Source organism: Myotis daubentonii, chromosome 5 (assembly GCF_963259705.1).
Source record: "Myotis daubentonii chromosome 5, mMyoDau2.1, whole genome shotgun sequence".
NCBI lineage: Eukaryota > Metazoa > Chordata > Mammalia > Chiroptera > Vespertilionidae > Myotis > Myotis daubentonii.
In genome coordinates, this window is record NC_081844.1 from 91,255,892 (window position 1) to 91,273,129 (window position 17,238).

Consider the following 17,238-nt stretch of genomic DNA (forward strand, 5'->3'; position numbering starts at 1 on the left):
GTGCTGCAGTAACATTCCACACCTCTGTTGGTGGAACTGGGACCTGACTCCTAATCCATCAGAGCTCTCTTCAACCCACAACTGTAAAAGAAGGGGCTGGATCCGCAGGCTGTGGTGTCTGTGCCAATCCCTGGACCTAGAGTTTTGGGGCTGGGAATGGTTCAGGAGAAAGAGACAGAGCCCAGGACCCGGGCCAGAAGGAGCTGGGATCAGGGCACAGGTGAGTGGGGACAGTGTGGATGGCCTCGGCAGGGGCTGCCAGCCATAGGGACACTCAGGCACAATGGATTTGGGATTGTCCAGCCTCTGTGGGAAGCCACCCCCAGACTTCAAGCTCCCCAAGCCTTAGGAGCAAGGCAGAAGCGGAGAAGCCAAGAGACCCGAGAGAACCCCCTGCCCCCTTATTCACTCAACAGCAAATATATACTGCGTTCTGATCACGTGCCATTTCAGTACACCAGTGAGCAAAGCAAAGACCTCAGCCCTTGGTAAACTCACTTTCTAGGTTCTCCCAGGATATGACCTTCAACTTTGGTCCCATTTCATAAATAATAAACTAGGAGCTGTAGCGCTCAGGCCCCCGTCCCAGAAAATTCCCAGACCTGCTCCCTCTGGGTCAATTCACCTGGGCTACTGATTTGCGGTGTGACTTGCAGGGGTCACTCGCCCTCTCTGGGCCTGTTTTCCCTCTGTAATACGAGGAGTTTGACCTGGATGATCTGTAAGTCCCTTCCAGCTCTCAAGGTCTGGGACTCTTAGCCTGACTCTTCACACAAGAAATACCAGTAAGACCAGCACCCCATCCCCGAACATCACTCGGACAGCTCTGAGAGCCCTCAAAATCTCACTTCTAAGGGTGGAAGGGTCCAAGTGTCTGCCCATCAAACCACCCATGCCTTTGCCAGAGCCTTCCCCACTCCCAGATCCAGGGCCTGGCATGGACGGATGCCAGCTGAAGCAGCTGGGGTCTCACCTTGGCATCTTCCCGGGCCTTCTCCCGATCTTCTCCTCCCTCCTCACGGTTCCCCTGCAGCAGGACCAGTGGGAAAGGTCAGTCCCCAGACATCCACCCTCTCTGTCCCTCAGCAGCCACAGGAACCCTTTCCCTCAGCTGGAACGGGGGACAATAATCCGGCCCTCATGGGGTCGGCTTCGTGAGCACTGCATGTGAACGTCTGGAAGGCACTTGGCCCAAGGCCCGACTCAGACACAGTGAACTTGGATCAGGGCCTGGCACCCGGGCTGTGAGAATTCAAGAGATGGTGGTGGCAGCCCCTGGTAACAACACAGGGAAAGGTCACCCACATGGCTTCCTCTTGTCAGCCGAGTGCCCAGAAAGCCAGGCTGAGGGCCATCCCGGGAGGGCTGCCCGGAGAAGGTGGCACCAAACCAGCTTTGAAAAGTGAACAGTGGAGAAGCCTTTACACGAGGAAGTAACTGCCTCAGCAGTGGGACTGAGTTGGCAAGAAGGGAAGATCCCCACTCTTCCTCAGGATTGGGCTCCTGTCCCCTGCCCCCCAGATAGCAACCCTGCCCTCCTCCCAGGGCCCCAGAGGGCCAGCAGGCCTGGGGCCATGAATCACCCACCGTAGCCAGAGAGATGAGGATCCTTCTGAAGTGGCCGGATGTGTCAGAGCTCAGAGCATCCTCCAGGGACTTGTGATAGTCTGAGACAGAGAAAGGGGGTGTGGGCAGCTGTGGGCCAAGAGGACTGGTGGGGGGGACCTAGAGGCCCAGACATGGTGGGGGTGGTGGGGATGAAGGAGTTTGTAGTTGGTTCTTGGGAGTATTCAACCATCTGCTGACCTTGACACCAATATGCCCATTGGTCCTTCACCGCTCTCTGCTCCTGTCCCAGGTGAGGTCTTGCCTCTCCCATCAAACAGCCTCCCTGTCATTCTCTCTTCCACCTTCCCTCCTGCATGACAGTTGCTGGCCCCACAAGCATAGCTCTCACCTCACAAAATCTACCATTTTAAAGCTGCTTTCAAGAGAAAAAGTTTAAGCACTCTTGATCGGTACGGAAGGTTCTTCAGAATAATATAAGGTCACTGGTGAAAAAATTAGTAAGAATTTCAAGATGGCAATAGTGTGGCACGCAATCAAGCACGCGCCTTCAGAACGCAGGGCCCCATGAGGCTGCCAGGCCGCCCACCGAGCTGCCCTTCCTCTCCAGCAGCCCGGGTGCTCTCTCCCCTCAACTCCCAGACACTCTTCTACCCTCAGGCCTTTGTCCGGCGGGGCCTCTGTCTGGAGCTCCCTTTCCCCAGACACAGGGCTGGCACCACCCACGGCACTTATCAAAGCCTCTTGGCCTGAGAGAAGGGAGACGGCAGAGCTGTGGGCAGAGCTGTGGACGAGGCGGGAAGTGGGGGACCTAGCTGTTCGCCCACCCGCCTCCCAGTAGTGCTGGGCCCAGGCCTCCTTCCCACGACTCACCTTCCTTGTAGGCCTCATTGATGGCCTGGATCTCAGCATTGGTCCGAGTAGCTAGGATTTCGATGAGAGTCTTTTCATCGGTGCCGGCTCCCTAGAACGTCAAGGTGAAGAGCATTGGAACCACAGCCCTGATCCGCGTGCAGAGGCGCGCATGCTCCGAGAAACCACCAGGAGGTGAACACTCAGGCCACCGAGCCCTCCGGGATTTTCTCCCTTTACCCAGACGCAGCCCCCAGACCACAGACCTTGGCCCAATCAGGGGCGAACATGCCAGCTTGTCAAGATTTCCGGAACCTCCCACAAAAATTGCTGCTTTTCTTTTTAAATGTTTTTATTGATTTTTAGAGGAAGGAAGGGAGAGGGAGAGAGAGAGAGAGAGAAACATCAATTGGCTGCTCCTGCATGCCCCCTACTGGGGATTGAGCCCATAACACAGGCATGTGCTCTGACCGTGAATCAAACCGGTGACCCCTTGGTTCCTGGGTTCACAGTCAATCACTGAGCCACACTCGATGGGCAAAAATTGCTTTGGCTCAAAATTTAAAATGAAAAGAATATATGGTATATGGGTACTTGTACATAAAATGCATATACCACGTGTACATTTCAGAATATAAATATTTACACACGAGTATATAAAAGGAACAGAGGACACACATCACAGGATCTGTGACTGGTCTCTGGGTAGATGAGGGCTCACAGATGATTTCTATTTTCTTCTCATTTGCTCGGTGTATATTTCCTCAAGTTTTCACAGTGAACACATACGGTTTTGTCAGAAGAAAGAAGGAAAAAAAATATGCTCTATTTGTTTATATTTGGATGTATCAGTGACACATGGACTGATCCATTAGGTCTTCGGGACTGAGGCAGCTGGGGAACCCGCTCCTCAAAGGTCCCCACTTTGAGGGAGGGCGACAAGACTGATGGACTAATCGATCGGTAGATTCAAATATCTGTTAAACATCTGCCATATGCCATTCACTGTGCAGGCTGCTGGGCTATGACTATAAAAACAGGGAAGTCGCCCTGGCTGGGTGGTTCAGTTGGTTGGAGTGTCATCCCATACACCTAACGGTTTCGGGTTCGATTCCCAGTCAGGCTCATACCTAGGTTGCAGGTTCAATCCCTGGTCTGGGCGTGTACGGGAGGCAACCAATTGATGTTTCTCTCTCACATCAACGTTTCTCTCTCTTTCTCTCTCAAATCAATATTTAAAAAAAACATATCCTAGGGTGAGGAAAACAAACAAACAGGGAAGCTGTGTTCTCTGTCCTGGGAGGTTACTGCCCAGTGGTCAACTGGTCCCTGAGTTCTCTGCCCTGAAGCAGACTGAGGCTGCCTGAGATCTTTAACAGCCTCTTTATTAAAAGCTGCACTGGTGAGGTCAGCCTGATCCTCAGTTCCCAGACACCCAGGGTCTAACCCAGTGATGGCGAACCTTTTGAGCTCGGCGTGTCAGCATTTTGAAAAGCCCTAACTTAACTCTGGTGCTGTGTCACATATAGAAATTTTTTGATATTTGCAACCATAGTAAAACAAAGATTCATATTTTTGATATTTATTTTATATATTTAAATGCCATTTAACAAAGAAAAATCAACCAAAAAAAATGAGTTCGCGTGTCATCTCTGACACGCGTGTCATAGGTTCGCCATCACTGGTCTAGCCTCACCCTTCTCTCAATTCTGTGTGGGTTTTTTTTGTTTTTTTAAAGTCATTCGCTTTTTTTGTCTAGGAGTTTTAAAAGGACAAATAATCCCAACTTGCTTTGCCAGGGAATGTTTGTTCTCTAAATCTATCAGAGGCCAAAGCCCTACTGATTTTGAGGCAGGATAGTAAGAAATTAGGGAAACTCCTGGCAAGTGGAATGAGGGAAACTGAGACAAAAACAGCTGCATAAGGCTGAGCTAATGAATCATAAGATCCTATCTTCCCTAACCAAGGTCACTTGGGAGCAGATGGCTCCCCAATCAGAGAGTGAGTAGCTTAAATCCCCCGTCAGGGAGAGAGATAACAGAGACCCAGTTGATGCCATCACTGCCAGCCAAACTCCAGAACAGATGAAATCAGGGGAATAAGTAATTAAAAAGCCCAATTAGAGCCAGACAAACCCACGATAAAAGTAAAGCAGTGAAGCTGACCGGAGATTTATCCCAAACTCCCCTATAGGCTGACTTCGACGCATCAGCACGTTAGAGGACACGCCCGGAAAGCTCCTGAATATTCTGTTGAGACCCTGCCCCGAGACCTCCCCTAAAACTCCCACCTTTAGAAAAGAGACTCGAACCCTCAAGACCCCGTGTGCTCTCTCTCCCTTGAGCACACCCACACTGCCCCTTTCCGCGGGTGCATACTTTTGCTTTCCTTCTCCTACCTAAGCTCTAAGGGTCTCCATGAGACTTGCAACCAGGGGAGCAGCGGCAGCTTGTCCTGGGCTAACCCTCGGAAGCTGTCTCTAAGGATTCTCCTTTTACCCCTGTAACTTGTTTCCTGAGTCCACGCAGCCCAGCATGGCTCACTTCTTTTGCCTCTGCAACTTCCTTTCCTGAGTCCACACAACCCAGCCCAGGTTCGCTCCTGTGGCTGTGACTGTGCCTCTTCTACATTAAGCTTCCTTTGTTTCATTGTCCCCAGCTCTAATAAACATAATCTCAAAATCTCCTAGACCTGTGTTGTGACATCTTTTCCTGCATGAAGTCAAGAACCCACACATTCCAGACTGTGCAGGGCAGACCCGCCTTGGTCCTGGTCCCTTTCTGGTGACAATTTCATGTAGTTGTCAAGTCAGGCTCTAGAGCCAGACAGATTTGATCCGAATCCCAGCTCTACTACTTCACAGCGCTGTGACTCTGACCAAGCAACCTAATCTCTGAGCCTCAGTTTCCTCATCTGTGAAATGGGGACAAAAAAAGGAAAAGCCTTGCCTTGTGGGTTGATGGGACAAGCCACTAAGCGAAAACACGCAGCCCAAGTTAGGTGCTACTATCTGCTCTTATTAAAGGGTATTGGCTCCTGGCCCCGTTGGAGCCTTGGGAAGCCAAGCAGCCTCAGCAACAGCCGGGCTGGGACAGAATGCCCTTTCTCGCTACTCGCAGGGCCAGCCTTCAGAGCGAACGGCGCCCTTCATACCTGTGACCGCACTTGGCCCTCTCCCAGGTTTAGAGGGCAGGGATGACTGTTTCCATTTCACAGCTGAAAGCACACAGGCTGAGAGGTGTAAGTGGCCCAGCAGCACACAGTACGTAAGTGGCCGGGCCAGACTAGAATACAGACCCCAACGGCTGCTGCTGTTCCTTCCAGACCCACCCCGCTTCCTCCAGCTGCTCCAGGAGCTCCCTCCGACCCCTCTGGTTACTGGGCCTGTGGCACCACTCGAATCAACCACAGTAAAAGCTGAGACTTAGGCAGAATTCCTGGGAGGAAGGAACTCTTTCCACTGGAGGTCCCCGCTGCTAGGATATGCACAAGCCATCACACCGCCATGGGGAGAAAGGCTGGCTGAGAGCCAGGAGCCGCAGAAGAGAGGGGAGTCAGGGTTGGGGAGAGACAAGAGTCCACCCATTTAACATTTTTTTTGTCCCTGGATTCAGCCATGTCTAAAACCAGACCAAGTCCTGTACTTTTCAGTTATAGGTGCCAACATCCCCTTCTGTGTTCAAGCTGGAACTGGGTGTGGGAGGGGCTCCACCAAGGAGGTACAGCCAGCCCATCCAGGCTGTGAGGAGCCCCCGTGTCCCCCCACATCTGCACAGACTGGACCCCATCCGCTTGCTGCCCACACTGTACCTCCATGGCCTTCTTTAACTGCTTGGCATCGTAATGGTCCGGTGGCAGCATCAGCCCCAGGATCAGCCTCGCCAGGTCTCCAGAAAGCTCGGACTTTAGGTCAGCCATCAAGTCCTGCAAAGGGCAGAGCCGTGGTCACGCCAACAGCAGCACTTGCCCACAGGTGACCCAGGTCAGGGAGGATATATCGAGGAAACAGGGGCTCCCCGTGGGGGCAAGGGCTCATGGGAGCCTGTGTCTGTTTTTGCTGATGTTGGGTTTACTGTTGAGAGGAACTCAAAAGAGGGTGGGGAAAACACAACGCGGAGGAAGGCCTGCTCTCCTCGGAGCAGCAGACAGGGAAGGAAAGGGGACAGCGCCACCTCAATCCGGGCAAACACGCCAGCCGCAAGCCGGCGCCACGAAGGCACAATGAGTGACACTCAGCCTTGAAGCCTCTCTGTGCAGAGGGAACTGGGGGACGCCCAAGACACTGCATGAAAACAACGTTTCCCCTCGATCTTGCCCAGAGCCGAGCCTCCAGCAGCTCCAAGTCATTCACGAGTGTTGCTGACCACAAGGAACTGGGGGGATGCAGATGTGTCTGCAGGCAGCCCATACCCAGCGGTGGAGATGCTCTCAGAACACGTGACCACAGGGGGCCCCCTGCCACGAAGACCCAGGTGCCCCTCGGTGCAGAGCTGGCTGCGACAGGCCAACGGACAGCCCAGGTCCCAGGCTGAGTCCCTTACCCGGCCGAAGTGAGACTTGAAAGTCTGCCGAAGCTGCTGCCGCTGGGCGTTGCTGCGGTGTGTGATGATGTCGATGATGGTGTCCTCGTCGGTTCCTGGGTCAGAAAGCCACGGGCTCAGAGGCAGGCCTGCGGCCCAGCTCCCCCCACACCCGCCACTGATGGGCCCTGTCAATCTCTGGCACAGAACGCCGTCTCTCAAAAGCATCTTTACGCTGTTATCTTTGAGTCCCAGATACACTCAGCAGATACCATCCTTCCCAGGAGACAAAGGAAAACGAGGCCCCGAGAGCAGGGGCCTTCACCCCAGGTCCCAGGGAGGTGCCCGTGGGCAGAAGCAGGGAAAGGGCAATGGAAGCCCCACCCAGATGCTGTCCCAGTGGCCTGAGGAAGGGCCATCCATCCATCCCAGGGTAGTTCTCCTACAGGACAAATGGAGGCCTGGAAGGGGTGGCCACCAGGGGGCGCTCCCGCCTGAGCCTGGGGACTCCTGGGTTACAGGGTCCACACCCCTTATTCTGCACGTGGGGGAACTGAGACTTGGGAGGCTTGAGGGATTTGCCCAAAGTCACACAGTGAGTCGGTGGCAAAGCCAGGACAAGCACCCAGGCCTGTGGATCTTCCGCCTGCACTAGGGCATTGATCCTGAGGCCTCCTTGGTCTCTGGGAAGAGACTGTGCCAAGTCCCTCACCAACCCCTCCCGGCCATGCCCCCTCCACTCAGGGAGCCAGGAGCCTCCTCAGGAGGGTGGAGACTCAGGGGCCCAGGGCTGAGCCCTCTGCTCTCGCTCCTGCCTGGCCCCCTGCCAAGCTCCAGAGGCCACCCGGCCCCTTTCACGGCCCCTTACCAAGCCCCTTCATGGCTTTCCTTAGCGCTTTGGCATCTGCGTCAGGGTTGAAGTCGTTGGCTGGACGCACGGTTCCATTCAGCTGCAAGAAGCAGAAATAGACTGAGCAGGTGCCTGGAGGCCCCCCGGGGGGCCAGGCCAAGTGAGGAGCATGCGAGGGAGGGGAGGCTGTCCCCACGAGCTCCAAACCAAGCAGCTTGGGGGGGAAAGAGGCAGGAGTGAGGGCATAGCAGACAGACCCTTGCCCGAGAGCTGAGAGGGAGAGAGACAGAGCTACGGCAAGTGCTGGGCAAGCAAAGTGTCCAGGCTCTTGCCCAGTCAGCTCTGCCCTGGCTCCACGGGGGCCTCCCCAGTCCCTCAGTCTCGTCCTGTCCCCAAGGCCCTCCTGCCTCTTAAAGAGCCACTGCCCCCCCCCCCAAAAGACAACAGGAATGCTCTGGAATACTAGAACAGTGTTTCCCAAATTTTAGTCACCCCTGAATGACCTTCACTCTGTTTTCCATATTTGTATACACCCTAAGCTATTTAATTTTTTTTTACTGAATTCAATCTCTTTTCTGTTTTCCTTAAAGCATTCCTTCTGAAATACGTTTAAATACTGCTCACGGGCAAGGCTTTCTGTCCAGGTTGTTCTTTGACGTATCCTCAACAGTGCCGGACACAGTAAACACTCAAAAATATTTGTTAAATTGATGAATGAATAACATAATTTATATCACTATCCCAGGCAGGAAGTTGGTATCACGTCCTATAAACCCAGGAAAATAAATGTAATACAAACAAAAAACCCCTGCCAAAACCGGTTTGGCTCAGTGGATAGAGCGTCGGCCTGCGGACTGAAAGGTCCCAGGTTCGATTCCAGTCAAGGGCATGTACCTGGGTTGCGGGCATATCCCCAGTGGGAGATGTGCAGGAGGCAGCTGATCGATGTTTCTCTCTCATCGATGTTTCTGACTCTCTCTCTCCCATCCTTTCTGTAAAAAAATCAATAAAAATATTTTAAAAAAACACACACAAAACAAAACAAAACAAAAAAACCCACATTGTCAAATACGCATCACCACATTTAAGCAGGTGCCGTTCTTGCCACAAGCAAAGACTCGGAGCTCGGAGCTGGCTCGCTCAGCTGGCTCGCTCTCTCTCTCTCTCTCTCTCTCTCTCTCTCTCTCTCTCTCTGGAAAAGGAAAATCAGCAGGTGTGGCAGAGATGTGGCACCGACCAACACCCTCTCTGTGACATGACCAGAAAGAGTGACGAAATGAAGAGGAGCAGCTCTCTGCCCCGTGAGGTTGCGCGTTATTTCGTGCTGCGGAGGTCCGCCTCTCCCGGCTAAATTCATTTCCCATGTAACTCCAGGTGATATGCATTGGCAGCTCTTGCCTTATAATTTGGGAAACGCTGTTCTAGAACATCAGAGCCCAAGAGCCCTTCAAGGGCACCGAGACCGCCATGTCCAGCACCCTCATTATAAAGGTGGAGGCAGAGGCTCAGAGAGAAGCGGGGACCTGCCTAAGGGGGCACAGCGAGTATCCAAGGTCCCAGATATTTCCGTGTGGCCCGTGCTCCCACTCCTGAGTGGTTTGCTCCAGGCACGTCTGTGAACACTCTCATCCTCGTCCTTTGTGGAGTCTGGGTCTGAGGGTGGTCAGGACAACCTTGAATCCTCCGGTGCACCCCTGGGTGCCCCTCTGTTCTCAGCTTTCATGCCTCCTCAGCCCAGCTGTTGGACCCAGGAGGGGATCAGCCAGGTTAGCAGTTAGTGGGCCAGGACCCTTCCCCGCGTGTTAGAGGTCAGTGCAGGAAGCAGATGCCCACACCAGAGTGCCCACACAGTCATCACTCCCAGGAGAAAAGGAAGCTTCAGATGCGAGAACCCTGTGTTGGCCAGCAGGGGGCAGCTGGGCGCTGACCAGAACAGCAGGAAGGTGTGAGCAGGAGAGTGGAAGCTTGTGGTCAAGCAGGAAGTGGGGAGGGTCTGACCTCTACTCGGCCCACTGCACTAAGCTCCCACATCTGATAGGCCACCTGCGCTGCCTCCGGGAAGAACTGGCCAGCAGCACTGGAATGGAGGGGGTGGGGGAGGACAGGAGGGAATGTCATCGTAGGCACCACACACACACACACACACACACACACAGTAAATCCATCTACCTTCTCCCCAGCCTATGCCTCACCCATTCACCAGAGCCCTCTCTCCTTCCATCTCTGAGGGCCTTCTGTCCTCTCTCGAGACCCCCTGCAAACGCTGGCTCTGCCCAACAGCCTTCCTGCCCGGGTCCCAAGCAGGACAGCACTTCTCCAATCCTTCTACTTCCCCTCTTCCTTGTACTTTATGAGTGATTCCTATCCAAGTCTCCCCTCTCAGAAAAGGCCATGCCCAGCTTATGGCCTCATCACCTCCACCGCTCCTCCTGCAACGCACCTGGCGTGTCGGGTGCTCAGTCAACATCTGCTGAACTGAACCACCCCCTGTGGCTCTTACCAAGGGGAACAAAGGTTCCTGTAGCCCTTACTTAACTGGACCCTGCAAGCCAGGGACTCAGAGATGGAAGGAGGGAAGGGAAATCTCAGTACCCACAGTTCCCTCCCCAGCACACTGGTCAAGTCACGCTCCAACATGACGTCATCTCTTCACTGGCCCACCACCCGGCTCATGTGCCAGGAAGAGCCCCCAGCCCTGCTCCCTCACGGCCTCACCTTTGTTCCCCGCACTCTACACAAGTGCGACCTCAGTTAGGAAAACGAGCCAGGCTGGCCCTGGCTGGTTTGGCTCAGTAGTTAGAGTATTGGCCTGTGGACCGAAGGGTCATGGGTTCAATTCCCGGTCAAGGGCATGTATCTCGGTTGTAGGTTCCCTACCCAGGTGGGGGCCCATGTGGGAGACAACAAATTGATGTGTCTTTCTCATTTTGATGTTTCTCTTTCTCTCTTTCCCCTTCTTTTCTTCCTTTCAACCTCTAGAAATCATTGGGGAAAATATCCTCGGGTGAGGATTAAAAAACAGACAAACACCAAACCAGGCCGTACCCTCTCATCTCAGGGCCTTTCCTCCATCCCAAACCCTCTCCTGCAGATGCTGACTTAACCACCCCCCTCCCCCCGCCCCTTGGGCCTCAGCCTCATTGTCTTCAGGAGCCTCTCCCAGCCTGGGTTATGCACCTCTATGTGCTCCCACAGGCTCACACCTTCCCCCCACAGGACTGTCCCGTACATAGGCCCTGGTCTGTATGCCTTTCTAGGCTGCAGACATCATTAGGTACTTCCCACGAAGGCACTTGGTAAAATACACTGAATACATGAGTAGGGAGAGCAGGCATCTGTATTTTTGCCATGTAACGGATGACGAAACTGAGGAGCAGCTATGCAGCAGGCCTGGGCCCCATCTTCTGGTTCCTGGTTCACACCCCCAGACTGACGTGCCAGGAGCAGACGTTGCATGTGCAAGGCCACGTTCATGTTCACACACAGACACTCGTACGTTCACCCGCGTGGCGCTCCTGGCTCGGGGAGTCCCCAAGCTCATCCGCTCCATCCACTGGGGTGAGGGCCAGGGCAGCCCTGGCCTGCCCCCCCCAAGGCCACCGCCCCGGGCCCAGCACCCACTTACTCATCATCTCCCCCACACAGCTTCAGCAAAGCCTTCTTGTATTCGCCAGAGGTGTCATTCTGGAAGGAGGGAAGAGAGCAGGGTTACCGCTCACCCAGCCCTGGGATCCTCAGACAAGGAGAGACGGTTCTGGGGAGCCCCAAAGAGGGGAGGCGAAACATTTATTCACTGAGGCCCTGACTCTCCTCCTGTCAGGCAGTGGCCAAGGCACCAAACAGCGGTGTACCCGCAAGTATTTAACAGCTGCCGAACCGGTTTGGCTCAGTGGATAGAGCGTCAGCCTGCGGACTCAAGGGTCCCAGGTTCGATTCCGGTCAAGGGCATGTACCTTGGTTGCGGGCACATCCCCAGTGGGGGGCGTGCAGGAGGCAGCTAATCGATGTTTCTCTCTCATCGATGTTTCTAACTCTCTATCCCTCTCCCTTCTTCTCTGTAAAAAATCAATAAAATATATTTTTTAAAAAAAGTATTTAACAGCTGCTCTCTGGGGGAAAAAGCAAAAAAGCCCTGATGTGTAGCATCTGCCAATTTCTGGGTATAAATACCTCCAACGGACAATGCCAAGCACCAATCTGATTTCACAGACGGTGAAATTAAGAAGAAACGCTCACTGCTCATCTATCAGATAATCCCCAGCCCAGCCCTCCCAAAGTGAAGACAGGCCTCCACACACAAAAACATTGGCAAAGGCAAAAAATAACCAAACAAATGCACATTTAATGGAGGTGGCATATTCCCTCTTGGAGCTTCATAATGGACTCAACACATTAAAAGCTGTGAGAAATTCTGAGATAAAGAAACTGGCTTATCTTTGCTTATTCTAGTTTTTCCCCAAACATGTTCCCATGGAGCCCTTTTGCACGTCATGCCTATAAAATTCTGCTTTAGAAATACACTTAGGGGAGCACAGCTTGAACTCAGAAAGCTTCATCCCATTCACCCCAAAAAAGGAGAAAAAACCCAACTCTACATCAGTCTCCTGACCAAGTCTCATGAGCTGGACACCCCAGAGTCAGCAACTGGCCCAGGGCCAAGGGGTCCCCAATGAACTCCTCAGTGTCCCCGCTTCTTCCCCGAGACTGAACGCTCGCCGCCCTGGGAGGGAGTCCTCCTGGATTCAGCTTGCGTGCCCTTCAGGACCCAGCCCTGCCTTCTCTAAGAGGCGCCTCTCGGATTCACGTCTCACAAGCACCGGCAGACATTAGCTTCCCCGAACGTGCCACAGGCAGGGCTCCCGGAGCTCCCGGGACTCCAGCTTTCCAGGACAGCCGCTCCCAGCCCTGTCTCGGCAGGAAGCCCCGCCTCTCCCCTCGCCCCGCTCACCTTGATCATGCTGTAAAGCGACTTCTCATACTTGGTCCGGAATATCTCCCGAATGTCCAGCATGTCCAGCTCACTCCGGGAGACCATGATGCGGATCAGGGTGTTGTCCCGAGTCCCCAGGCCCTGGAAGACAAGTGGGTTTGGGGGACGGAGTTGAGAGGAGGCCAGAGCGCTGACAGCCCCCCAGCTTAGTTGAAAATACAATTTTCCTAACAAAACATTATGATCAGGAGCAAAAGAAGCAGAGCCTGACCTTCCCTCCCTGTGTGTCCCTCCTGCTTTGATCTCCATCATTCCGACCCTCGTTAGTTTACCTCACTTTGTAGCTCTAAGGAATATATTGTTTCGGTTTGCACATCTGGGATCTTTGTAAGTGTGCCACGGTGACCTTACTTTCCCTGCTACTCCTGATGGAGACTGGGTTGTTCCTAGTGTTTTCCTGACACGGACAATACTGAGAAGACTGTAAGAACACAGGCCACACCTCTCCAGGGCCCCACTCTGGCACCGGGAGACACGGAGTAGGCTGCCCACTCCTGTGGGATGGCCACGCAGGGGCCTGGGCCTCTGGCCTCTGGCAACACATTCCTGCATTCATTTCCCTGTGTGCTATGGGCATGTCATCGGTTCTCTGTGTCCTGGGTGTTGTCAGATGCCCAGAGTGCAGTCGCTGGGTCGTGTGTGAGCATCATGACTCTTAGCGGACAATGCAAAAGTGCTTTCTACTTACCTTGGTCTCTATATGAACATTCTGATGGATTTTTTTAAAGTGGGGGCTTCCAGCCCAGCTGGCTGGATGGATTGGGTGCAGGCTGTCACTGTGCCCTCTGCTCCGTCGGGAGGCCAGGGCAGGTACTGGGTGGGAAGGTGTGTGACCAGGGAGCATCGCAGGCTCTGGAGCTCACCTGGGAAATCTGCTCTCACTCTGACCTGCGGCCAATCCCCGAAGGCCCCCTTGGGCCAGTGGACCACCAGGGACTTGCCCTAGAGTCCTGGCAGGGTGGGCAGAGACCCCTCCCCGAACCTTGTTCACATCAAACCCATCACACACCTTCATGGCCTTGAAGAGCCGTTCAGCAAAGTACTCAGGGGTGCTCCGGATACACTTCACTGAGAAGAAAGAAGAGGTGGTTTCAGGAGGAGGATGGGGTGACCTGCCTCTGTTGCCATTGCTTAGGGGGCACCAAGTCCAAACCCAGGAAGAACCTGGCTCCTGATAACCTGCAGCCCCAGAGCATCCCAGACCTGTCCACTTGTACCGCAAACCCAGGGAGTAAAGAACTCAGGACGCGGGCCTCTTGTAATGTGGGTCATGCATTACAAAGACCCACTTTCTAGTCCTTTGGGGGTTCACTGGGAACTGGGCCGGGTGGGTGGTAGCATCTGGGCGGAGCAAGGAAAGGTGTGTCTTTAGATTCGGCTGCACTGAAAGGTACTGGCTGCTGGACCGCTGGACCCCGTGGGCAGAGCGGCCAGAACCCGACCACTGGAAATGGGGCTGTCAGGGGACAGCTCTGGGTGGGAAGATGAGGCCTGGGCTGTAGCCCTCTCCCAAGAAACACACACACAACCCAGGCTCAGACATGCGGGCTCTTGGAATGTCTGGATCACAAGGGCCTCTGGGTCAGGCAGTCCGTCCCCTGCCCCATTCGTCAGATGACGACACTGAGGCCCAGCAAGGATAAGGGGCTTTAAGTCAACAGCAGATTTGGGAGAAGCCCAGGTTTGAATGTTGACTCCACATTGACCAGTCAGCTCCTGGCATCCCTCACACCGGAAGTTCATTACAAAACGACCCCTCGGCCAGTGACGCAGCCTCTGTGCAACTCAGTTTTCTCATCCGTGAAATGGAGACGACAGTGCCCACTCCAGGTCCTTTTTGAAGATCAAACCCTCAGCACAGTGCCTGGCACACAGCTCACGCTCCACGAAACCCACTCTCCTGGTCAGTATTTCCTGACCCCGGCCCAGTGCGCTTTCTCATCCCACCACACGCTGGAGGGTGAGCAGGGGGAGGAAGCCGGTGCCTGAGGCTCGACCCCCGCCTCCCCGCCTCAGCGGTGCTGCTCTGGCCAAACCTTTGGAACTCATTGCCCAACTGCTCTCCCCTTTCCATGTCCACACCACAGGGTTTCTCTTTCCCACCCTCAGCCCCTTGCTCCTGGGCCAGCACCCCAGCCTCCCTCGCAGCCCCAGAGGCGACATCAGGACGTACCCACAGCCAGCATCAGCTTCTCAAAGTCCCCGGACAGCTCCGCTCGGATGCTGGCTTCGATGGGCTTCCCCGTGGTCTTCAGATACTCATCAAACACTGAGGGGGACAGAGAGTCAGGGGTGTCAGGAACGTCCCCGTGGCATTGAGAACAAACAAGGGCGTCAGAGGGGGAAGGCGCTGTGGCCAGGAGAGAGTGCCAGCATGAAGGCAGGGCTGGTGCTGGGGAGGTGGCAAGGAGGTCGTGCACACACCAACCACCTGCTGCGAATGCTGTGAGCGCCTGTGCGCACCTCAGGCTCCAGCGTGAGGACAGATGGGACTTAGATGGAGGGGATAAGCATCCTCCTAATGACTCAGGTGAAGGACATACAAACCACTGCCCAATAAAATCGGAACCGGCGTCTGGGCTGCTGCTGATGTAGTTCCCACGCTCCATCGTAGGGAAGGAGAAGAGAACAGGATTCTTGGCACAACTCCCAGGGGGCAGCTGCAGTCTCTCCTGGCGCTTACCCAACCGAAGATGCTGCTTGCTGCGATTCCCCAAAATGTAAACGAACTGGGCTTCATCTGTTCCCCATTTCAGTTCCCCCGCCTCGTACAGGTCCTGAAGGGGGAGAGGGAGGGCTAGATGAAAGAGGAACCTCAGGACGCAGGGTCACTGGCCAAGACTCTCAGAAGTGATGCTGAATCCCTGAGCAGACCAGTAACTGGCAGCCTCAGGACCTTTGCATATTCCGCACAGCTTTCCCCCTTTCTTTCTGGGAAACTCCCAGTCAAGCTTCAAGTGCCAGATGAGACATCCCATTGGTTCTCAAAGCACTTCCTGATATCCCCAGGCAGACTTGTTTCCCTCCCTCCCCCTCTCTTCCAGTTTCTGCTTATTTATAACTTTGATCCACTGTATATTACAGTGATTTCTTTATATGCCTGTCTCTCCACTATGACACGGACCCCTTCAGGACAGGGACAGTATCTTAGCATTCTCTCTACCTGCCCCTCCAGAGTTACTGCATACAGTGGGGCTCAAAACGCCTGGAATGTACGGTATATCCAAGGAGAAGGTGTTCGTGTGATTAACATAATCCCAGTACTGTCTGATTTTGTTTATTAGAGATCCCTCAATGCTTGGCAGAGTGCCTGGCACATAGTAGGTGTTCAACAAATATTAACTGAATAAATGGAAAAATTAAGAAAGCTCCAAAATACATCTTACCCACTTTACCCATGTTGTATACCTTAGAAAAACAACATAAATCCTCTAACAGAGCACTATATATACATGATGCCCGTGAGTCAGTTATTTCTGGTATTTGCAAATTACTTCGCCTCCAGCCCTTCCCCGGGGCTCCAACCGTTCCCCTCTCTAGGGGCTCCCTCGCTGTGCCTCAGGGACCTCCATCAGGGCTTGTTTACCTGGGCATCCTGCTGCACCAAGTCCTCGCTCACTACATCGTCCTCCTCCCTGGTTCCCTGGGCAGAGAGACAAGGAACGCGTGGTTCAGATACCAGGGAAGGCCTGGTGCCAGTGGTGGGGACAGAGAACACTGGGAAAACCCCGGTGGCCCGTGTGTCCAGGAGCAGTGACTTACACCAGCCAGAGTCGAGACCACATCATCTATTTTGTGGGGAATCATAGTCCCTCCACTGGCTTTTCCCTTCATCCTTGGAGCTGGGACCAGAAGGGGAGTCGTGGTTCTTCCAGGTGCCCCCTCCCAGAGGAAGCCAGGCCTTGTACCGAGAACATCTCGGAGGGCAGGGCCCCTGCCACAAGTCCTGGCACAGCCCACGACGCCCCCAACAAGATCACAAAAGTCTGCATGTGTGCCTTCTGGTAGGGGCTCCCACGAATTCACCAACCAGGATCTGAGGCCTGGGCCCTCAGATCTCAGCTCAGACGCTGTGAAGGCACCAAATCCCCTGGTGCTCCTTGCTCCCCCCAGGCCCTCGGCCCATCGGACACTCGCAGGCACAGGGGACAGCCAACAGAAACAAAGCGGTGGCTTAATTACACACACAGCTTCCTAACGGTTTGCTCCTCGGAGCTGGGCTTGCCTATCTCAGTGTCTGTTCCCACAGGGCCTGCGGCCACAGAGATGGCTGCACGGCTGGACAGGTACAGGTGAAACGGCGTGAGACCTGCTCCCCAGCGCACTGCAGCCATGCAAAATGCAGGCCTGCTGCTGCCAGAACTTTCAATTATTCAAAAGAGTCCAGGCGCCTGGAGTTTTCTAACAAAATCTCCCGGTTTGTAAACATTAGCAACTAACTAAATATGGTTGTTGTTTTT

At 54.1% G+C, this 17,238-nt stretch overlaps 1 protein-coding gene across 2 annotated transcripts in view; it reads right to left on the bottom strand.

The window, feature by feature from the left end:
- ANXA6 (annexin A6) overlaps positions 1 to 17,238 on the bottom strand; it is a 51,407-nt gene that overhangs the window by 11,975 nt on the left and 22,194 nt on the right. For both annotated transcript variants that reach the window (XM_059698959.1, XM_059698958.1), the window contains exons 8-20: positions 16,365 to 16,421; positions 15,462 to 15,555; positions 14,952 to 15,047; positions 13,788 to 13,846; positions 12,737 to 12,859; positions 11,414 to 11,472; positions 9,787 to 9,865; positions 7,807 to 7,888; positions 6,960 to 7,054; positions 6,229 to 6,342; positions 2,440 to 2,530; positions 1,588 to 1,667; positions 974 to 1,027 (exon numbers count right to left, since the gene is read on the bottom strand). In XM_059698959.1, coding sequence (XP_059554942.1) covers positions 974 to 1,027; positions 1,588 to 1,667; positions 2,440 to 2,530; positions 6,229 to 6,342; positions 6,960 to 7,054; positions 7,807 to 7,888; positions 9,787 to 9,865; positions 11,414 to 11,472; positions 12,737 to 12,859; positions 13,788 to 13,846; positions 14,952 to 15,047; positions 15,462 to 15,555; positions 16,365 to 16,421 — 1,083 coding nt within the window. The remainder of the gene's footprint in view (positions 1 to 973; positions 1,028 to 1,587; positions 1,668 to 2,439; positions 2,531 to 6,228; positions 6,343 to 6,959; positions 7,055 to 7,806; positions 7,889 to 9,786; positions 9,866 to 11,413; positions 11,473 to 12,736; positions 12,860 to 13,787; positions 13,847 to 14,951; positions 15,048 to 15,461; positions 15,556 to 16,364; positions 16,422 to 17,238) is intronic.